Here is a 24,547-nt window from a genome sequence, read left to right as displayed (position 1 = left end):
ACCTTGCCCAGCAATTTACCAAAATCACAAGCTTTCAGCATGCGGTGCACTATTGGCACCCCAGGTACTTAAAAGGAAATGAACCCTCCTAAAAGAGAAATCGAGTGTTAAAAATGCGACTTTTATCCAATAGAATGGCTTCTGAATAGTTGTCAATAGTTAAGTCCATGAGGAGAGAGAAACCCCATCATCGCCATAGTCCTGCGAGTGGCTGCTCATCGCCGGCACAGACTTCTTCGTCGGCTCAGGCAACTTCACCGAGGGTCTTTCGGAACTGTTGTGCCCTATTGCCTAACATCTTCGGGCTCAACAGCATCATTGGCTATGATTCGACTTTGGGCGGCAGCCATCTCACGTGTGGAAACTGGGTTGCCGTAGCCTCGTGAGGAGAAATCTTTCGGCACTGTTGTGACCTGTTTTGCCTAACATTTGGGATCTAGTCTCTTCACCAACAGCTCTACTTCAGCTTTGGGCAGCGACCATCTCGTGGAAACAGAGTTGCCGCAGCCTCAGAAGAGCAAATTCTCGTCAGAAAGTTGGTGACTGTCCCTTCTCGGTTGGCTAAGGATTTAAGTGTAAGTTTTTGTTTCTTCTAGTTATTTAATCGAATCATATGGGCTGTTCTCTTTTTGCCGTATAATAGAGTAGTTACAAAGTAGTCAGGTCCTGTGCTAGGGTTGTGTTAGGGCCCCAATGGTGGCTGCAGAGGCCTCCCTGGTGGGGGGGACCCCTCCTACAGGCCACCAATCCTTTGTTGAACTACTCCAAACAACTCCCCATCCTCTTCTAGAGGTTCAAATAGCGATGAGACCTCCAAGAACCATCGACAGAGAGCTTTGTTTTCTCTTTTCTTAGGAAGAGCTCGACAAAGCGGCTTTATCCTTTCGGTTCTCCATGGTCATCAAGTTTCAACTTAAGAGGCCTTCATTAGACATGATAGGAGCTTTTATCCAAGCAAGATGGGGTCTTTCTAGTACATGCCTGGTTTCTTCTATGAGGAGATTTCAAAACGTCTTGGTGAGGATTACAAATGAAAAAGACTTTAACAAGGCCTTCTCGAGAGAGTCTTGCAAGATGGAGGGGGGGTTATCGTGCTTTCCAATGGACTCCAGATTTCAATGAGGACTCCGAACCCCCTCTGGTCCCTATATGGGTCTTTTTACCAAGCTTGCCGCCGCATTTCTATCACAACTCGATGCTCAAGATCCTCACGGCAGGGATTGGAACATTTATTAGATGGGATAATGCTACAAAATGTGTCACACGCACTGATGGGGCAAGAGTCTATGTGGAAATGGATGTTTCAAAGTCACCACCTCAATCATTTTGGATTGGTCACCCAGGAAGGTCATCGAGCCGTTTGTAAGAAGCGGTCTACGAGACCTTGCCAGCCTATTGCACAAAATGCAACCAACAGGGTCTCAATTATTCCACTTGCAAGAAAAATGGAAAGAATCTGAACAAAACAAAGTATGGGGAAGTCCAAAAACGTATCCAACAAGAATACCGCATCAAACACAATGATGACGTTTTGCTAAAGGAGAAAGGATGGGGGAAAGGAAAAAGCTCTCACTCCAGAGCAAGAAGGGGCCTTGGTTATTTTTTCGGAGGATGCAGGAAAGCTCTTAGCCCAAACTAATGAACAAGCGCAATTGAGCATGATTGATAATCAGGAGCCTAATGGGACATAAATGCCCCCCGAAGCTCCAGGTCAAGGACAAGACAATTCTAGTAGTGAGGCTCAGCTGAACGACAATCAACTAGAGAAACCTCTTTCCCCCCTTTATGCTAGCACTTGAAGATTTGGTTGTTGAGGACACAAGAAAAGTTTTATATGATCAAGAGAGTCTGCAAATCATAAAATCAACTTATCCTATACCAGATTCACAAGAGATAAGCACAAAAGTTATTAATCTGGTTGCAAACTGAGTAACAAAGTTGGGTGAAGAATGGGAGAACCATCTGAGAAGCCTAAAGTGGAAATCGAAGAAGAATAAATCAAGGTCCCTGGCAGCCAATGTAAATGAGAAGAAAGCTGAATATGAAGCAGGAGGATTGTCGACTTTCCAAGTTTCTAATAAAGAACACGAAGACATGTCGCATGATAAGGATATTTCTACAGACGGGTCAAAACTGGATGGGATATACTTTTCCCACTCTGATCACGAAAGTGAGAGAGACAAATTAAAGAATGATAAAAGTGTCTTTGGTAGTTAGAAAGCACATGTTTTTATTTTGTGTGTATGCGTGTTTGATGTTGGCTTGGCTGGGAAATGCAACCAACAGGGTCTCAATTATGAGATGCATTCAAGTGATAGATTGCTCACATGAGAATGCATGATATGTGTTCAAGAGTTGACTGTCTAATTTCATTATATAAAGACCAACTACTACAAGTTAATAATTTCTGGCTCTACGTGGTTTCCTGAACTTCGCTTCGGTGAAAATAATGTTTCCATAGTAGTACACCAACATGCATACTGCCCATGTGAGGGTTGGTAGAATTTAGAATAAAAAAACAACATTACTCGTGATCTCTAAGGACGGTTGTGTTTGCTTGCGTTGAAACGAACTCAACTCATGATCTCAAATTAATTATTGATGGGACTCACTACTTTTTTAACTTCTCATAAAAAAGTTGAAACTCGTCTCAACCTAAAAAGTTAAGCATATCTCAACCTAAAAAAATTAAATTCATCTTAATAAGACTCACAAAATATTATTATTCACAACTCAATTCATATCAACATCTAAATGTAACCTAAATAATTAGGAGCTCATATCCTCTAGAGTTCTAACCCGAACTTTGATTTAGGACTAGAATGAAAAAGATATATGTATGAAGTGTGCCTTATAATATTTATAATCGCCTAAATAAATTTATTAGACAACATTATATACTCAATAAATGCTATAGGATTCAGTACTTCATCTGTGTATCTCTCTCTCGCTCGCTCTAAGCTCTAAAGAGAAACTTTAGGAAATCCAAATCTTTAAATGAGTTCTCTTAGCCCGTTCTGAGATTAAAATCCATGACATTTTATTCACCCTTAATCCGTGACAATATTAAAACTTGTCAATCTAAAGCTGATAGAATACGAAGTGCAGCACCTTTTCTGGGGGTAAAAAATAAACTCGTTTCACCGGTAAATCTTATATTAACGCTGTCGAGATAGCTGTCATAGAAAACATGAAAATTACGAGTCATTTGGTTGTCATGTACGTAATCCAGTGTCTTACAGCGCTAGCTTTGTCATGTGAGCTTTCCATTTGTAGTAAGTATTACTATCCATTTGTTATGTGAGCTAGTTTTGCATATCGATCATTGAGCAATCACTCACTCCTATTGTGTTTCAGTATATATGAAGCATATGTGAATACTAGAATTGATTAGTGCAGGACAAAATTGTGGGCCAACTTGTTGATGATGCAGATTTTGAGGATTTGGAGGTAGATGGAGGAGTTTGTGATAAGGCTCTGAATGTGGAAGAAACTCAATTTGAATATGAAGCTGAGTGAGATAAGTTGAGTGTAGATTTGCAAAAATATTATAACACTGACTCAGAAATCCCAAAATACAACTCTGGCAAGTTTCAGAAACGAAGTTCTACTAGGGCAATGATCCGTCCTTCTAAGTTTAATTTATGATTAGTCCTATTATTTTTTGGAACCAAAGGGAAGTGGGCACTTCTCAAATGAGGTTGCGAAAGATTATAAAAAAGTACAAGCCTAATATTTTAGCTTTAGCTAAGCCTTTTTTGTTGGAGGACAGCATTCCAGGTTTTTTGAGTAAGTTTCATTGTGATTCTTTCATTTCTAATGAAATGGATGATGGCAAAATTTGGCTACTGTGGAACTTAGTAGTTTCTGTGCAAAAGGTGGCTAGCCCTAATCAATTTCTGACTGTGCTAGTGGAAGAGAATGGGCATGATTTCCTCCTTACTGTTGTGTATGCTAAATGTAGTCAAATTGAGAGGCAATCTCTGTGGGAGGAATTGGAGGTCAATGGTAGTGGTAATATTCCATGGGTGCTTTGTGGAGATTTTAACATTATCAAATATGACTCTGAGAGAAGAGGGGGACGTCCTCGTCAGTTTGCTGCTATGGCTAAGTTTAATATGTGTATTCAGAATTGCAGGTTGATGGATATGTGTCACAAAGGTCCGAGTATGACTTGGTGCAATGGTCAAAGCGGGTTGGCAAGAAGCTGGGCAAGGTTAGACACATGTTTTCTTGACTCTAACTTTCTTAATTGTTTTCCGAATGTGTTTTACTAGATATTGGCTCACACCACTTCGGATCATTCCCCTTTGGTGATTCAAATGGGGGAGGACCCCTTCAGGTATGGTCCTAGCCCATTTTTCTTTCAGTTCATGTGGACTAATCATACTGCTTTTCTTAATCTGGTGGAGGGGGTGTGGAAGTAGGAGGGGTTTGGTTTTGGTCTTAATAATTTATCTTGTAAATTAAAAATGGTTAAGACGGTTTTAAAGGATTGGAATCATCGTGTTTTTGGTAGGACTACTGTCATTATACAAGAGTTAGAGAATCATATTGAGAGATTGGAATCCAATATTCAAAATTGTTTTAATGCGGAGGATGATCATGACCTTATGGTGGCTAAGCTGGAATTATCGACCTGGATGAACAGAGAGGATATGTGCTTATCTCATACGGCAAAAAAAAAAAAAATTCGTTACAAGATGGGGATCAAAATTCTAAATTTTACCATGCTATCTTGAATGCTAAGAAGCATAATAGAATTAGTGAAATGGGCTTGGTTGATGGTACGTTCTTAAATACTCTTGTTGATATTCACCAAGCTATTGTTGAGTATTTTCATGATTTCTTGGGCCAATGTAGTAGTCGTGATATGCCTAATTTAAGTCATTTAATCTCTCCTGTCATTTCTACTGAGGAGAATTTAATGATTTGTAAATGCCTTTGTCTAGAGGAAATTACGAATGCTCTGTTTAGTATTCCTAATGATAGCAGTCCTGGCCCAGATAGTTTTGGTTCTGATTCTTTTAAAGCCTGTTGGAAGGTTGTTAAGGAAGATCTTTTGGAAGCCATCTCTGAATTTTTTCATACTAATTCTCTTCCTAGGTTCTTCTCTGCTTCGTATATTGTCTTAATTCCTAAGATGGATGAGCCTTCTGGATTTGATAAATTTTAGTCTGTGCTCTGTCTTCTATAACATTTGTGCTAAAATCATTGTGGGTCGCATGACGAGTCTTCTTTCTAAGTTGATATCCCAAGAGCAAGGAGCTTTTATTCCTGGTCACAGTATTTTTGAAAATATTAGCCTAACTCAGAAAATGGTTCATTCTATTAATAAAAAATCTGTCGGGGGCAATGTGTTGATTAATCTTGATATGTCTAATGCCTATTATAGAGTTGAATGGAGGTTCCTTCTACATGTTTTGGATGCTTTTGGTTTTTCTGCTCCTGTCTGTGCTTTAATTAATACTTGTATATCTTCACCTTGGTATTCTATTATGTTGAATGGCACCCCTTTGAGTTTTTTTAAAAGTGATCATGGTCTTAGACAAGGTGACCCTCTTTTGCCCTATTTGTTTATTGTTATGATAGAGGTCCTTTCTCGTCTCCTTAAGCACTCTTTTAACGTTGGTAATATTGGTCAATTCTATCAAGCTAGAGGTACTCCCCTTGTTTCTCACCTTGTGTATGCAGATGACATTGTTATTTTTGCTAATGGTGGGAAAAGGTCTATAAGAGGTTTGATGAAGGTTTTAAATCTTTATGAAGATTGGTCCAGACAAGTTCTTAATAAAGAGAAAAGTGCTATCTTGTTCTCTAAGAAAATTTCTATCCCTAGAAAGAGATCGATTCTTCGTATTACTAGTTTCTCTTAATGCACTTTTCCTTTCAAGTATCTGGGTGTTCCTATTGTGGTTGGCAGATTGAAAGCCTTTGACTTTGGTGATTTATTAAGGAAAGTTAAAAAGAAAATTACAGGTTGGAAGATGAAATTACTTTCTGCAGATGGTAAAACTATTCTCCTGCGTCATGTTCTCTCTATTATGGTTACTCACCTTCTTGTTGTTTTACATGTTCCAAAGGTAGTGCTCATGGAGTTGAATCGGTTTCTGAGTTCTTTCTTTTGGGGTGAAGCTGATGGCAAAGGTAAAAGAAAATGGATTGCATGGAAATGTATTTGTAGACCTGTTGAAGAAGGTGGTTGGGCATTAGGGATTTTGGCGATATTCAAAGGGCCTTAGATATGAAACTTGCTTGGCATCTGATATCAGGTCAGTCCCTTTGGGCGGATTTTTTCAAAGGCAAGTATGCTAGGGATAATCATTTATCGCTTTTGGATCCGAATAAGGGTACTCGTTTCTGGAAGTCAAGTGTCCAGTGCATCCCCGATGTTTTAAATAATACTAAGTGGGTCGTGCGAGATGGTAATATCTCCTTTTGGTTTGATAATTGCGAAGAGGGTGGTCCCCTCAATTCCCATTACCCGGTGAGTGATCGATCATCCATTGATTAAGATAAAAGAGTTTCGCATTGATAATGGGTGGGATATTCCTCTCTTGGAAAGGCTTATGGGTCAACAAAAAACTTCTGATTTGTATCAGTTCTTGGCTAGGCGGAAAGAGGGTCAGGATGTTTTAATTTGGATGAGGGAGAACAATGGTATGTTTTCTACAAAAAATGCTTGGGATTGTATTAGAGCTCGGATGGATCCTTTAACTTGGGCACATTGGATTTGGCACAATAAAATTCCTAAGAAAGTTTCAATTATGATGTGGAAGGCTTCTAATAATTGCTTGAGTGTGGATGCTAAGATTCAAAAGGCTGGGATTCCTATGGCATCTAAATGTAATTGTTGTTCTTTGGGCCATAATGAGGACCTTAATCATATTCTTTGTACTAGTGATTTTATTAGACAAATTTGGTGTGTGGCCTTGGTGCAGTTAGGTGTGCATATGGGGAATTTATGTACTTGGCAGGAGTAGACTAATTTTTGGTTTCGATGTACTGGTAAGTCGTCCCAGGTTCGGACTATTTTTGGCCTTATTCCTTCCATTGTTTCTTGGAAGCTTTGGGAAATGCGTTGTAAAGTCAGGCATAATGGTAAGCTAGACACGGTGGACTCAGTTTGGAATGCTATTAAGATTTGGATTAGTAGAATTATGCAATTAAACATGAAATTTGTTAGGCTTTCAAGTGAGGATGTTGCTATTTTAAAGTGATTGGATATTTTGGTTTCAGCTCCTAAAGAAAAGAAGGTTTCTGTGGTGGAGTGGATCCTGGTTTCTGTGGTGGAGTGGATCCCACCATTGCAGGATTGGGTTAAGTTTAATACCGATGGGAGTCGTTTTGGTAATCCTAGTTCAGCAAGTGCAGATGGTGTCATTCATGATTCTAGTGGTAAGATGTGTGCTGCTTTTTCTATCTCCTTGGGCCAAGGCTCTAATAATTTTACTTAATTAAAAAGTTTATTAGAATGGGTCAGGAGGTGCTGGCAGTTGGGTTTTTATCAAGTCGATATTGAGATGGACTCTCAAATTCTTGTTAACTGGATCAAAAAAGGAGAGTGCAATATTTGGAACCTTGAGGATTTTTGGGATAACCTTCAATTTCATCTTGGCTTTTTGGAGCATAGCGTGAAACATGTTTTTCGTGAAGGTAATGTTGTAGCTAATTACCTTGCTAAGCAGGGAGCGGGTGGTGTTAATATGGATTGGTTTCAAGAGAGAGATCCTATGCCCAATAAGCTAAGAGGTCTTCTTCTAATGGATAGAATTGGTCTTCCTTATCTGAGAATATCGTAGTGAGGTAATTTGCAGTTTTTTACTATTTGCTTCTGGTGGCTTTTTCTTGCATGGTGCAATTTTTTTTATAGTGTTGTTCTCTTAGTTTTTTTTTTCTTTTTTTTTTTTATGAATTTGGTAATATGGTTTTGGTTTATTTAGTTTTTGGAGCCTGGGTTTTGGTGTTGGTTTGGGTTGGGTTTTGTAGCCCCCAAGTTTCGGTTTGTAACCATGATTTTCCTGTCACAAATAAGGCATATCAATAAAATTAGGGTTCCGTCCTCTTTCTTAAAAAAAAATGAATACTAGAATTGATACAAGATATTTGTGTAATTAAACACTTGTTCCAAATGCTTATACTGATGGAAAAAATATAGATTTAATTATTTATGAGTAATTCTACATACAACCGTAAAGTGTGTAAACGCCACGTAATCGCTTTGAAAAAGAGTGGGGTCTATTATCAACAAATTAATTTTTTTCATGTAAGTCCCATGTTTTATTCATCTTTTTCAAAGCGATTACGCGGCGGTTACACAATTCACAGTTGTAAATATCTTTTCTTATTATTTATATTCTTAACATTATATATATATATATGTACAAATGCGAAAGCTTGGAAACTAAAGACAACTAATGCAATAATAGTTTGTGATATTGACTTTATTCGTGTCTTAAAAATTTGCTTTGTGAGCATGATGCAAATCTCTTCATAAAGGAGAGATGGAAACCCCCCAACTTGGTTCTGCAGCATGCATGGTGTAGAAAATTGTTGAAGAATAGTTATCACTCAAAGCGTTTTGATTATCTATTTGAATTACTTCACCAAGGCTTGTTAATTGTTACATCAAAATATCTATGCAGATATGCGTATTGTTTATTTTCTTGCTATCTGGATTCATTGAGTCTATGATACTTGAACAAACTAAGATTGTAGGTGTGAGGATATAAGCTGGACTTGTAAAACCAGTGATACTTTCACTTTGTTTTAACATTATTAGAAGTAGGAACGTATATGGTTTTGGGATACTTTTTTACTGAACGAATTAATTCGGTACTGCCTTTGTCCCAATTATCATATTTGCTTTGTTTATTTATTTATTGTTCAAGGATAATTTAGGATATGGATGAACCAATAGTTTCATGTTTTTCTATCTAACTTATAAAAAATGAACCTTCTTCTTTAATTTGTTGGTTGGTTGGGTGGGTGGGTGGGAAGATCAAGGTGGAGGCATGTCTCATCATCACTAGAAGAACGTATTTGATTTTTATTTTACTGGCAAAGATGGGGGGTGCCCAGGAAACATTGAAATACCAAATTTCAGACTATTTTTCTTTTGTTTTCAGTATCGAATCTCAAATATACACCACTATATATCAAGTGGTGACAGCAACCCTGTACCACACAAACCAGCAGCTTTACATAACAGTTAGAGATGGAGGAAATTAATCAGGAATGTCTTGCTGAAAGGCAAGTTTACCTGCATGATTGAATGAAATTCACTTCCCTTGTTTGTTTCCTTAAGGATAATGAAATGTACTTGCTGGTGCTGCAGGCTTAGAGATCCACAACCAGATTGTTCTGCATTCTCAGAAGCCAGTTATGGACATTCTACACTGAAGATTAAAAATACGACACATGCATTCTACCATTGGAACCGTAATGATGATGGGGAAAAAATGGCAACTAAATCGTTTCATATTCCACAATCAGTAATGGTGTGCAAAACCATTCCTTGTTTTTTTTCAGCTGAAATCATCAGTCCTAGTTAAAAGGAAGAAAGAAAGAAAGAAAGAAAGAAAACTTCAGCTATTCAGAACTGAGCCCACAACTTATGCTGAGTTCACACACACTGAATTCTAACATCAAAATGTAGTATGAAAAGCCAGCTTCAGTCATTGAACATAAGTGTCATTGGCTATGAAGACATGCAGACTATTCATTGATAGACAAGATGATGAGGATTGATTACATCCAGCCTATTCTGCTTTAGATGTATCATGTATGACAAACTAGTCCTGCCTTCAGCCATATCTCAAACAGGTATAGTGGGGGATTCACTTTTACTGGTCTAAGTGAAACTAGCCTGCAATATCTTGTCCAACTTTCCCCAGCCGTTAAATTCAAAATTAAGATACCTAGATAGCAACTATTCAGTTAATTGATAATCAATGATAACTTAATTTTTTCTTCTGTGATGCTGATACTTGGTGAATTACCCTCTATCTTTATGATAGGTAAATATCTTTAACATGTTTGATTTCTGAAATACATGGCAAGCAATAGTAGAAGGAGAAAACTTAAGAAGCATTATCCAAGGAGTATGGTTGGCCTCATTGCCATTAAGGATAAGAGTTAAAGCACCTCAATTATGGTGGATTTATACATTTTCACAAGGGAGTGGAGTTGCAGAGAAAGATATGATTGACCCGAGGTACATCTCATGATATAGTTGTTATCTCTCTTATCTGCATTCCTTTCTAACCAGTGAAATTTATGATTTAATTTACTCATCAAAAGATATAGTTGTTGGCCAGATTGCCTTTAAGCGTATAATCTCTGACCTTTCTTTGCTAATGATTGCATCTTTACCCAAAAAAGGAATAGTTCACAACTTGTTTCACATGTATTTGGTCCTTTTTAACAAATGTCCAAGATCTAACAACTGCAGGGTATTCATCTAACAACTGGACTTGCTGCTTGCTCTGCTTATGGCGTATATGGTTTCCAAAGGAAATGACCGGAGACCGAACTTGACTGAGCTCACTCATGAGTTTATTCTTTACACAATGACCCTTGTGCAATTTATATAGAGAATAAAGTCATTCATATATGATATATGCATGCTTCAGCTTGTGCCATCGAGCCTGTTTAGAGCTGTTATGGGAACACGACACTCAAATGGCAAATTGGCAGCAATGAAAATTAAAAATTATCAAAATTATAAATAAATAAAAAAGAAAATAAAAAACCATATAGAAATTTTTAAAAACGAAAATCATAAAAAGTGAAGAGTTAATTGTAAAAACGTTAAAATACTATTTTTGAAAGTATTTTATTAAAAGGAATCATTTTGTAACTTTTGTCTTTCTAAGAAAATTCGATATATTACAACTGTTTGATGGTATGAGGGTGATTGCAAATTGAACCAGATGGATCGTCGTAGGGTAAGATGCAATCACTCACACGATGTTGTAATTAACTCCAAAAGGTGCAAAAGGCACAACATTTCGCATAACCAATCAACTCAAGCATTTACAGCGATCCAGCTGAGGTGCTACTTTTGAGAAGACGAAAATTTCAGGTAGGAACTTCAGAGAAGCCATTTGCAAACCAAATTACTGCCAGGAATGTAAAAATCTAATGCAGTTTCATATGGATGATTCCACGCGATTTCGGGCAAAACGATAGGGTCCTTTACGATAGGGTCCTTTCGGGCAATCTGTGCTACGTAAAACTAATTCATTGCACGCTTTCCTCTTAGCTTGGTTGCTGTCTTTTGTGAAAGGAGTGTGAGTGGAAGTGAAACTCTGTAGTCTGTAGTAGTAGTCTGGGCAGGAGGAAGGAAGAATCTGAAAAGGGCGGCAGAGGAAGAGAAGTTCCATCTCCAGGATGGTCAAACCATCACGCAAGTGCTTTCTCTTCGACTTCTTAGAACCGCAGTGGGAGTTCAACTTGACCTCCAATTTTAATCAGAATCGAACGTCGAAATTGGATATTCGACTCTGTCGGTTAGAGCTCAGCCCCAGATAGAAGAAGAGATTTTCTTTGAATTTTCACTTAAAAAAGTCTTTGGCAGCCGGATGCGGATGCTCTTACGCTCTGTAAAAATCACGCGCGCCCGGACCCCTTTTCTCTGTCGCTTGGCTTTCTCCTTAACGCTCTCTCTCACTGTCTCTGCACCACTGCATAAGATCAACTTCGTCTCTCAAGCCATCCCTACACCTAAAAGGCAGCTCTTCTCCTCTTTGCCTCTCGCTCGGTCCTTCCTGCCGGAAGTAAACTCCCGCTGTCTCCCTATCTCGCACGGCCGGAAGTAACTCCCTCACTCTCGGTCTCCTACATCGCTGAGAGCCCAGGTGATCTCTCTCTCTCTCTCTCTCTCTCTCTCTCTCTCTCTCTCTCTCTCTCTCTCTCTGTGTCGGTCTCGCCCTGTCTGTCATCCCAAAGTGTGTGCATAGCCGCACCAACGAAGACCAAGTGTTTGTGTGCTAGTGTGTATGGCTGTGCAACCAGCCTTGTGGTTGTGGAGTTTTACCCATTCTAACTCCTTCGTATGGCTCAATACCTAGGTAATATATGCGATTGCAAGATTGAGTCATTGGGGTTAAAAATTATATTTTTTATAGGTAAATTGGGGTTAAAAGTTACTGGATTGAACTCTCAATACAGCCCCCACAGAGGGTCTAAACAGCCACGTCTATTGGATAACAATGCATCAGAATTTTCTATAGTGGCCGAGTCTTACCCTTAACAAACCTGAATTCGCATATCTATGTATGATGTAGTGATGCCACTTGAGTGGACTTGATTTAGAAACGTTCCTTGCACTTTAGAGCCTTAGGGTTTTGTGTAGACGTAGAGAAACAGTTAAGAACAAGCTAGGATCACAAACGATCTGGAATTGTAAATTTTAGAATGTATGCCCCTTGAAACTTCTTCAATTTAAAGATTGTGCAGAAAGTTGCAGCCTTTAGGAATTGAAGGATGGGGTTTAAAGGAAGTTGAAAACTTTTTTATAGTCTTTTTTTTCATCATTAAGTAGAAAACTTAGTTAACATATTGATTTGAAATGAAATCCTAATCCTTCTTACCAACTACGGATGGAAACAGATGCATTTTAGGGCAATCAGATTTGAAATCTGAAGGTTTTTGCTTACCTATGACTGCAGGCCTTGAGGAGGGTTTACAATACTTTTTCCATGAGTTTCTTGATGAACTTAGCAAAAAGCAAGCTGAGAAGGGTGCAGACTTGGGAGAAAACAGAGTGTGTGCTCCTGGCAGCAATGCTAGGGTTTTATAAGGGTTAAACTGGCGTGACACCAGTTCTGGAACTCCTGTAATTGGGAGTTTTCTATATATTTCTGAGTTCAAATTAGTTTATTTCCAAAGTTTTTTGAGAGACAGTACATAGTCGGATCAATTTAATCGGTGGTTGGTTCAGATGGTCGATGCTCGGGAGCCGAGCTCCTATCTGATCTGACCAATTTGTGCCACACTTTACAATTCATTCTTGTTAGGTTTAGGTTCATAATCACCATTCTTTGCGATTTCAGGTAAAACGCTAGGGTCCTTCTGGGCAATCCATGCTGGGTAAATTCATTCATTGCATGCTTTCCTCTTAGCTTGGTAGCTATCTTTTGTAAAAGGCGTGTGAGTGAAACTGTGTAGTAGCAGTCAGGGCACATGAAAGTAGGAAGGAAGAATCTGAAGAGGGCAGCCGAGGAAGAGAAGTTCAATCTCCAGGATGGTCAAGCTATCATGCAAGTGCTGTCTCTTCGAGGTTCTAATCTCGTTGAGGTACTCTTTTTTTCCTTAATTTTTTCCTCAACTGTTACTTTTACAGTTGCCTCTCTCTGTTTGCGTGTGTGAGGAATTAGCCCTAGCCCGACAAAGTTCTTAGCTTTTTGTGTATGATGTTAGTTAGATATTTGTTCTTTTTATCTGCATTGCAAACGCATTTATGGGAATTTGTGAGTCACTGGGATTTCAAGTTACAAGTTTGAAATGGGTTTACCAAGGTCCTTGAATCTCTCTAGGAAAGCTGCTACAAAATGCCTTGGTGCAAAGATCCTATCGGTTTGAAGATCCCAAGCCTCATGAATGTATCATTTTCTATTTTATTTTACCATGCTTCTACCCACACACACCCCCATCTCTCTATACCTAGCGTTGATTAACTGGCACCATGAAAAAGAAGGAAAAAATAAATATATATATATATATATTTTTGTTTGATAATTACCTTCTACATTTTAACGACTTTCTATCTTAGACTTATAAATAATTAGAAGTTAAGTGGATTCAAGCAAAGTCCATATACTACATAAAAGTGATCGGCTTGGGTGAATATTGAGCTAGGTAGTTTGCCAAAAAGTTGTAATGCTGTTTATCTACTTGTAATTCTTCTTCCTTGCCCTCTTTTTGAAATAGTTTTGTTTCTCTCCGTACACAATATGTCTCCACCTCCAAGTTTTAATCCTGATAGCTTTTTTTATCCATCTCTCTCAAGGTAATGGTTGGGCAAGGTGAGTAATCACTGGCTTTGTTTCCGTCTAAGCTTCAAAAGAGCATGTGGATAAGACGAGGTGTGCTTCACATTAAAACTTCAAAATCAGAAAATTCTTGAATCCCATCTTGTTAAAGCTTTATTCCAAATACATTTACTAAAGGAAAATGCTACTTGGCCCCCTCAAACCTACCTCTCAAATTTACCGCTCGAATGTTTTATTTTATTTATTATTTTTTTCTTAATGGTTAAGGTAGTGACTATTAGTGAAATTGTATATTTTTTTTTTCTTAATGATGATGTTAAAAACTGTTTAAAAGAAAATGAAAAAAAAATTGCACTAGCGGTATGCCCAGCGGTAAAAGCTTGGCAGCTGAATAGCACTACCCTTTTGCTAAAAGTATTTTGATGACATGGAATCTCACCGAGGCAGGGCGCGTCGAACCCATCCCTAGAATGTAAACTCCAGATTACATTTACCAAGAAAATTACCTGTCATTGTCTGGAATCTGAGGGTTAAGTTGTTCCCTCCAAGAAATCTGTAGAACTTCTAAATTTTCTTTAATTCTTTGTAGTTGGTTATCTCCAGTGGATCAATCATTGTACTTCAGTTTTTTACTTTCATATCCTTACATGTGAAAAAAATAAAGTATTTCTATCATTGCATTAATTATCCGATGGACCTTGAACTCTATCATGGTATTGGTAACTACCAGTTTTTTCTTTAGGGGAACTGGGTAAACAAAAATAGGGATCGAAGTGAATGGTAGTTCACTGGGTCTGTATTTTCTCTAGAGGTGCTGGACTCAAACCTGCATGAATTCCTTGAGGATTTATTTTTTATTTTTTGTCTATTTAAAAGTATGTTTAGGCCTTTTGATCATTCACTATCGATGGCAAGGTGCTCTCAAAAATGAATCAGGACTTTATTTCTATTAGAGTATTTAGATATCACATTTCCATACTTGTATGGAAAAGAAAAGATATTGTAAATTCCCATTTGTTTTTGTTACTAAAGATGGTCCAAAGTGATTGAATGTATAGAAGATGGTGGATGGGTGGGAGAGCGTTAAGATGATTTATTATTTTTTGTTGTGATATTCTTGTAGCATCTTATAAGGACTAAATAACGAAATAGAGTAGCTCTTTCAATGTGCAGGTAGTTTTGTTGTGGTTGACATAAGTGGAAAGGAAAAGGCTCTGGAATCAGGCAGCAAGGTGGCATGCCTTGTGTCCCAAGTTCACTTTTATGAACAAGTTCGCCCTCTTCAGAAATCTCCGGAAATTGGAATGGTGTATTTTCTTCACATCTTTACAACTGCAACTGATAAAATTATACTTGTTTAACCAATTATGCAAACCTTGTGAGGATGACGTGATTGGACTGTGAAAGTTTGATGTAAATGAATCAGTTAAATAATAGTAGCCGTAGCAGTTCATTTTTTCAATGCTCTCACTGGCAAACAGAAGCAAGTAAGCATCGCTGAATCATTTCATGTTTGCTATTTTTACGTTTCTTGTATTTTGCTTCCCTCAACGCAGGCCCAAAATCTTCAAATCTACTCATTTGGAGGATTCTAGTGGAAGTTTGCGTGGGAAGACCTCCCAGCAAGAAGAGGATGAGCTTGAATCTAGTGATGAGGACTAGGGACTTGTAAAGACCGGCCATGATGGATCATTTTGAGCAAGAGCCATATATCTGTTCCTGCTTTCGCGTTCAGCATCTTGTAGAAATTTATCTTGCTTTGTGATCCCGTGTTGTGGTTTATAGAGATGGGCTTTGCTCAGTGGTCCCGAACAAGAGCTTATGTTCTTTTTTCTCGTTGATTTCATGCAATGGATTGAAGAGTTGGCCTTAATCGGAGATCCTGAGGAATGACTTGTTTTATTTCTTCATCTGAAATTTGCAAGCTAGAAGAGTTGGCCCTGCTCATTGATCCTCAACAAGGGCTTATTTTTGTTGTGATCTCATGCCCCTCTGCAATATTTTAAGACTATAGATTAATGTGATCAAAAAAGGAAAAATAAATGGTTGGTTCCTTAACCGTTCGATTATCCGATATGTAAGAATGATATCATGTGCACATAACACAATAGATCCGAGCTTAAAATTTCTAGTAGCATGTTATTTTATAATTGAACTTGCATAGAAAACTATCAGTATTTTGACTATTTTTATGAATACAATAATCCCATAAAAGTTGGAGTGTTGCATATCAAGCTTGTAAATAGTTGTATGACTCTACTAAAGAGAAAGGAACTGGTTTAAGAAGGCTTCCAAAATTTACAATCTTCTGGCAGATAAGTGATACAGTCATAAAAAAAATTCTATTCAAGTAAATTCACAAATTGATATAAATTCATCTAATACATTAGATCTATTTTACAATAAAAATAACTTTATAATCTAATATTATATCGTATCAAAGCATGTTAGTTTTTAAATTTATTTTTGTAGAATCTCTTTATGGCTAAAACATTTCTTAATTGAAAATTTTTATTCATCATCTTCACACACCACACTTATTTCTTAATGGATGATGAGTAGAAGAATTCAATTAGTTTAAGACATATAAAACAAAAACAGATTTTTTTTTTTTTAAAAAAAAGGTGGTGTGTGTATAGGGATGATGAATAGAAAAGTCCTTCTCAATTAATATACAACGATATTTTGTCATAGATCAACATTAGAATTATTGATGCTATTTTGTTTATATATATAGAATATATAGAATATATATATATATATATATATATATATATATATATATATAAAGCTTAGAAGAAACGTTGGAATATCATTGTTAACTAATTAATGCAAGTCTCCCATGGTCTCTACCTTCTAAAATGCGTTACGAACTTTCCAAGTCTTCTCTTCTTATCCTCAACTTTTGGAATAAGCGTCCTTTTGACGCTATGACGACTATGACTATCAGAGAAGAAAATTCAGTATAACACTTTTTATTTGTCTTTTGGCCACAATACATTGCATTACGAGGTTGCATAGTATATGGGGAATTCCCCACGCATAATTTTTGCACGGATTTCACAGAAATTCTCTACTAAGTTACAATTCTTTCAATCTCTCGCAGACTGATTATCTCATTAATTTATTTCAACTTTCTCACACGATTTGCAAATTCTTGAGATGTTCTAACATTTACTAATTTAGAAAATATTAGACTTTGGTCATATTAAGATATAAAATAAATAATAAAATCTAACTCTTTTCATCAGCTTAAGATTTTAGGATTAGTTGGGATTTTACATGGTATCAAATAAATCATCACTAATCTCAAAAGCTTCAGCTGATGGGGGACCTTGAGAACAATAGTCTACAATAATCATTCTCAATTCCTCTAGTTCTACCGTCTATTTGGGGTTTATATCTTTCTAACAACCTTTCACACGAAATTTGAAAATTCTCGAGATAGTTATTCCCAAACCTAATCTACAAGAATTAGACCTTGAGAATAATTGCATGCAAAGACATCTCTCTCCCAATTTCCATCACCATCTATTTGACTACACATTCTCATTTTTTCCAACAATAATGCTCTCTTCAGTCATATTCCATCATTGTTGGAGACCTTGACAAAAATAGAATCATTGGATCTTTCTCAAAACAAGTTTTTTTGGAAAAATATCCCACAACTAACCCAACTTGCTTTCTTGACAACTTGTTCAACAATCTTCTCACAAGTCCAACACTGCATGGAAATCAATTTGAGAAAGTTTCCGAACAATTCATTTGATGGCAATCTAATAGACAGTACAATTAATTTGTAAAAGGCCTTAGGAAAGAATTAAGTAGCAACAATTAACTGGAGAATGGATAATTATATATGGAATTAATTTATAATTGAACTTTTAAGTACTATGAATTAGACCAAATATTTTTCATTGGAACAAAACGGGTTCCAACACAAAAGGTACAAACATTTTCTAGATTAGAATCCTCGAAATTGAGAGAAAAATGAAGTGGATCATACAATTATCTAATGCTACATTATAGAGATGATAAAATGGTCATGAATATCATTCCTCTTAAAAGTGTATTTAATCATTTCTTTTACTTAATTTTGTAAGGAGCGCTAAGATGTAAAGTGAACATTCCCCCAAAAAAATAAGTGTAAATTGTAATGCTGTCAATACTCACAAAGAATAAGGCCTGGTTTGTTTTCTCATTTCATCTCATCATTACAAGTTTTTCAATCTTTCAAACAAAACATAAAAAGCAATTCAACCTTTCCAATTCTAAGAACAAAAATTATATTAAAAAATTATATACTAACAATATATATTTTAATTTTCTAATATTTTTATTCAACTTTTATAATCAAACAAAGCCTAATCTATTTACAAACTTAATTGTTGACACCTAAAACATTGCTGATATCGAAGCCTGCAGACACATTAGCTTGCATAGAAAACCTATAAAAAAAATGGAGTGTTGCATATCAAGCTTGTAAATCGAATATTGAGGTTTTTTTTTTATAAAATAGATATGATAAATCACATGAAGCCAAATTAATTTGTAAACTTACTATTATATATTTTAGTGGCACATGGCACTACCATGCTAATTATATGTTTTGCAGTATGTTTGTTTGGAAACGAAGGAGTTGTAGAAATATTACTCCTTTCTAATAGGCTCTTTTGACGAGTATATCTGTGACTACTTAGAATATTTCAATATATCTGTGAATAGTAGTGAAATGGTTTGACTTAAAATTGAAAATGTTTTGTTTTCTAGTGATGTTTGGAGCGAAAATATTTAAGAATACTTTAAATATGCTGTGTTGCCAAATAGAAACTCAATCATGAATAGAGTAGACCATGTTGTTAATTTTGAGTGACGACCTTACGCATTGGTTTTGCATATAGTTTTAACAAATATTCTTTAAATATGAGATTCATAGAATGTACTTTTAACAAATAATTGTAGATCATCATATAGTTTCTTATATATAAGATAATAAGATTAAGATACAACAACTCTTTATTATTTTTGTAGATAGATGCATGTTGATCATTTTTTTTTTTTTAATGTTTGGTCCGGTAGGGACAGTTTTCTATTGGTTTTGTTACTAGCGATCAAGAATTCTTTATTTTATTGTGTAAAAGGTTGTGAAAAATGATCGCATGTCTTTGATTACTATATTTATTATTACAAGGATTTTATTATAGATAGAGGGTAAGTATTTTTTTACAATCTTCTAGCAGATAAGTACTACAGTCATAAAACAAATCTATTAAAGTAAATTCAAAATTTGACATAGCTTCATCTGATACATTAGATCTATTTTATAATAAAAATCACTTTATAACCTAATATATCATGTTAAAGCATGTCAGTTTGTAAATTTATTTTTGTAAAATCTCTTTATGGCTAAAACATTTCTCAATTGAAAAATTATATTCATTATCTCCACACACTACACAGCATACTTATTTTTATTATTTTTATTGAATTCAATTAGTTTAAGAAGAATAAAATCAAAACAGATTTTAAAAAAATAAAATTAAGTGTAGTGTGTGTGATTGATGAATAGTAAAACTCTTCTCAATTAATATATGATGATATTTTGTCATAGATCAACGTCAAAATTATTGATGTTATTTTGTTTTTATATAAATATAGCTTAGAAGAAACGTTGGAATATCATTGTTAACTAATTAATGCAAGTCTCCCATGGTCTACACCTTCTAAAACGTGTTATGAACTTTTTAAGTCTTCTCCTCTTCTTATCCACAACTTATTGACTTTATTTTTTTGTTTGATAAAATTTTATTGCCAGTTTTCAATTTGTAGGGTTTTTTTTTTTCTTTCTTTTTGAAAGGAAAATAAGCGTCTTTTGACTCTATGGACGATTCCTCTAATTCTACCGTCTATTTGGGGTTTATATCTTTCTAACACATTTCACACGAAATTTGAAAATTCTCGAGATAGTTATTCCCAAACCTTATCTACAAGAATTAGACCTTGAGAATAATTGCATGCAAAGACCTCTCTCTCCCAATTTCCATCACCATCTATTTGACTACACATTCTCATTTTTTCCAACAATATTGTTGGTCCGGTTATATTCCATCATTAATGTTGGAGAGCTTGATAGAAATAGAATTATTAGAACTTTCTCAAAACAAATTGTTTGGAAAAATATCTCACTACTAACCCAACTTACTTTCCTGACAACTTGTTTAAGAATCTTCTTGTACTTATCACACGTGAGTAGTTGTATGTTTAAAAATATCTCACACGTGAGTAGTTGTATGTTTCTTTCCTTTCTTCTCCACAACAAGTAGTTATCAAGTAATTTCCAAGTCTTTTCGTCTTCTTGTCGGCATATTAAATTGTAAGTTGATAATTTTTCTTGTTTAAATCTCTTTTAGTGGGTCTTGGAAGAGACATTGGAATCTCTTTGTTAGTTATTACATGTCTCCCATGATATCTTATTTATTATAGAATTTTTAATTACTCGTAAATATTATTTTTTATTAATATATTCATAACTATTACTCAATCATTAGTGGGACCCACCCCTTTATCAAAGTGTTATTCTACACCCACACATGGAGGATCTGACTGGATCCCTTTATCAAAGTGTTATTATTTATTTTATTTATTTCTCTTTTTTCATGCATTTGTTTTATCATTTTTAAATATTTTTTTTAAATCACAACATCAATAAAAACTACTAACTTAATGATTAAGTAAAATAAAAATAAAAATCCAGTCAAGATCTTAGTTGGGAATACCAAGTTGTGGTTTTAATATTTTCCTTTATCAAATTCTAAAAAGTTAAAACTATCTCATTTCATCTCACTAAACAAACGTATATTATTTTATAAATTATATAATCTCATCTTAACTCAAAAAATATCACTACTATTTAAAATATCTTATCCTAACTATGTATCCAAACCGGGCCTTACTTACCACTGTCTCCGTTTAAGTTTTGTTGGAAATTAAGTAGTTGTGATTGGCTATGGATCATGTGCGTTCATAATAGGACTTGTCATTGGACAAAGGGCGACCGCAAGGAAAAGCAGCATGATTGTTTTGTAAAAGACCTTCGCAAAGAAGTTCTAATTAAGAACATTTTAAATGCATGGCTTGAAAAAAACTAAATATTGTTTTAAAAACACAAGAAATTTAAAATGAATCAAAATTATTAAGCTGATCTCCACACAAAAAGGCCGTTTTCATTTCAAAACAAATGAAAATATAAGATCTCGTCGGTATTAACGAAACCAAGAAGTCAGTATATCCAAACTATATATATATATATATATAAGAAAATGCTTTTTCCATCCACCGCTATTAAATCAAGATCAGAATTAAATAAAAAATTAAAATGATTATCAGACTCTAGCTAGCTAGCTATTCCTTGACTTCAGTCTTCAAGTTTCCTTTCTTTTCCACAACAAATTAATTATAAAGTTTCCTACCCACTACTCCAGTACTTGCTTCATTGCTTGCTTGAGCACTGCTAATTACTATATAAATAAAGAGCCCTTCGCTTCTTCTTCTCTCACTATCTCATCAACACTCTTAAAACATTATTAGTCCGAAACCATGCCTACATGTTTCCGCTTTCTCTTCTCTGATCTCTTAGTGTTGTTCCTTCTTTTACTCACAGCCTCTTTGTCTTCTCCGCAGCCATTTTGTCATCAAGATGAGAGCTTAGCTCTTATGCAATTCAAGGATAGCTTTATCATAAACAATGATACTTTTCCGTCTTGCTATCCCAAGGCTACATCATGGAGGGTAGAAGCAGAGCATGGTAGATCAGATTGCTGCTCATGGGATGGGGTTGAGTGCGACCCCCACACAGGTCATGTTATTGGCCTTGACCTTAGTGACAGCTGTCTCTATGGTTCTATCAACTCCAACAGTAGCCTCTTCCGCCTTTCTCATCTTCGGAGCCTTAATCTCGCTTTAAATGACTTCAATTACTCAAAAATCCCATCTACAATTGGAAATCTTTCATGGCTAACATATCTTAATCTCAGCCACTCTTATATTTCAGAAGAAGTCCCCTCCGAAGTTTCACATCTCTCCAAGTTGTCGTCTCTCGATCTATCTTCCAATTCTAATTTAATTATTGGAAGTCTCACAAGGTTAGTCCAAAACCTAACCCGCCTCGAAGAGATTGTTCTTAGTGGAGTCATGATATCGTCCATAGTACCTGAAAGCTTGGCAAATTCTTCTTCTTTGAAGACTCTAAAGCTAGAAGGTTGTGGATTGTACGGGGAGTTTCCAACTAGAATATTTCAGCTACCGCAACTACGGGACCTTTGGATAGGAACCAATGAAGATCTCACTGGTCAGTTGCCCGAATTTCATTCCAGCAATGTCCTTCAAGCTTTATCGCTTTCTTACACAAGCTTCTCTGGATCGATCCCAAATTCTCTCTGGAACCTTACCCAGCTCACTATTCTGGACCTCATAGGGAACTCGTTTGATAATTCTTCATGCCTCACCAAAGCCAGCTCTAATCACACTTTTCCACATTTACAATATCTAGGATTGTCTTCTCTCAACTTAACAAAGTTCCCAAATTTCCTACGAAACCAAAACAAACTTGTGCAGCTAGATTTATCAGAAAACAATATTCAAGGTATAATACCCAAATGGATGTTTAATGCAAGTAAAGAAAACCTTCAAGATTTATATCTTTCTTACAACCTTCTCACAGGTTTTGAAAATTCTCGAGATGTTCTTCCCTGGCCTAATCTACTAAGGTTGGACCTTGAAAATAACAGGCTGCAAGGATCGTTCCCGATTTCTCAAATTCCACCATCTATTCAAGAGTTATATCTTTCCAACAACCTTCTCACAGGCTTTAAAAATTCTCGAGATGTTCTTCCCTGGCCTAATCTACAATTGTTGGACCTTGAAAATAACAGGCTGCAAGGATTGTTCCCGATTTCTCAAATTCCACCATCTATTCAAGATTTAGTTCTTTCCAACAACCTTCTCACAGGCTTTGAAAATTCTCGAGATGTTCTTCCCTGGCCTAATCTACGAATGTTGGACCTTGAAAATAACAGGCTGCAAGGATCGTTCCCGATTTCTCAAATTCCACCATCTATTGAATATTTATATCTTTCCAACAACTTTCTCACAGGCTTTGAAGATTCTCGAGATGTTCTTCCCTGGCCTAATCTACGAATGTTGGACCTTGAGAACAACAGCTTGCAAGGATCTCTCCCGATTCCACCACCATCTGTCCTAATTTATCAAGTCAGTAAAAATGCATTTACGGGAGAAATTTCACCGTTGTTTTGCAATCTGAGTTCACTTTATGTGCTTGATTTGTCCTATAACAATTTGAGCGGCAAGCTACACCCATGTTTCTGCAACTTAAGCCAGTCTTTGACAACACTCGAACTACGAAGCAATAACATCGGTGGAACCATCCCAGATGCATGGGCAAAAGGGTGCAGCTTAAGTATTATCGACTTGAATCACAACCAATTACAAGGTCGGCTCCCAAGATCATTGGCCAATTGTAAGGAGTTAGTGTATCTTGATGTTGGTTACAATAAGATCCATGATACCTTTCCCTTATGGTTAGGAACTCTTCCCGAGCTGAAGATTTTCATTCTTCGCTCTAATGGATTTTACGGTGCAATAAGAAATATCCAAATCAATTGCACACTCTCCAACTTGCATATCATCGATCTCTCCCACAACAATTTCTCTGGAGATTTGCCCGCAAAATGCTTCCAACAGTGGAACACCATGAAATTATTTGGTGCAAAAGAGTTTCAATACATGAGGGATTACAATTCTGGCATCCTTTACTCAATTTCACTAACAACCAAGGGCATAGAGTTGGAGTATGAGAAGATCCAAGATGAACTCATAGTCATTGATTTATCATGCAACAAATTTGAAGGAGAAATTCCAGAAGTAGTGGGAAACCTAAAAGGACTACACATTCTCAATTTCTCCAACAATGCTCTCTCCGGTCGTATCCCATCATCGTTGGCGAACTTGACAGGTCTAGAATCATTGGATCTTTCTCAAAATAAGTTGTTTGGAGAAATACCCCCACAACTCGCCCAACTCACTTTCCTGGAAATTTTTGAAGTGTTCAACAATTGTCTCACAGGTCCCATACCACATGGAAGTCAATTTGAGAGGTTTCCAAACAGTTCTTTCAATGGTAACCCAGGATTGTGTGGAATGCCATTGTCAAAAGCATGCGGAGATTCATTGCCTAAACCTCCATATGAAGGAAATCAAGGTTTAGTGTCTCCATTTGAATTTGGGTGGAAAGTAGTTGCGATCGGGTACGGGTGTGGATTTGTAATAGGAATTGTTATTGGACAATGGGTGATTGCAAGGAAGCAAGATTGGTTTGTAAATACCTTTAGAATTAAGAAGTAGCAACAAACACGAGAATGAATTAAGTAATATATTTAATATATATATATATATATGTGTGTGTGTGCTGGCTTCTAGGATTGTAATTGTATCCATCCATCGGATACAAATTTATGTATAGCTATGAATATTGT

General features: G+C 36.1%; 1 protein-coding gene and 1 pseudogene across 1 annotated transcript; both read left to right on the top strand.

Annotated features, from left to right (window-relative positions):
- Window positions 1–10,878: 10,878 nt before the first annotated feature.
- Window positions 10,879–16,162, top strand: LOC108983894 (annotated as a pseudogene).
- A 5,429-nt stretch (window positions 16,163–21,591) lies between these two features.
- On the top strand, window positions 21,592–24,479 carry LOC109018248 (receptor-like protein 7). Its single transcript, XM_019000413.2, has one exon. The coding sequence runs from the start codon at window positions 21,594–21,596 to the stop codon at window positions 24,414–24,416; it is 2,823 nt and encodes a 940-aa protein (XP_018855958.2). The 5' UTR covers window positions 21,592–21,593; the 3' UTR covers window positions 24,417–24,479.
- Window positions 24,480–24,547: the final 68 nt, after the last annotated feature.

Source organism: Juglans regia, chromosome 10 (assembly GCF_001411555.2).
Source record: "Juglans regia cultivar Chandler chromosome 10, Walnut 2.0, whole genome shotgun sequence".
In the NCBI taxonomy this organism is placed as follows: domain Eukaryota; kingdom Viridiplantae; phylum Streptophyta; class Magnoliopsida; order Fagales; family Juglandaceae; genus Juglans; species Juglans regia.
Note: the sequence above shows the minus strand (reverse complement) of the source record. Positions and strands in the feature narration are given on the sequence as shown.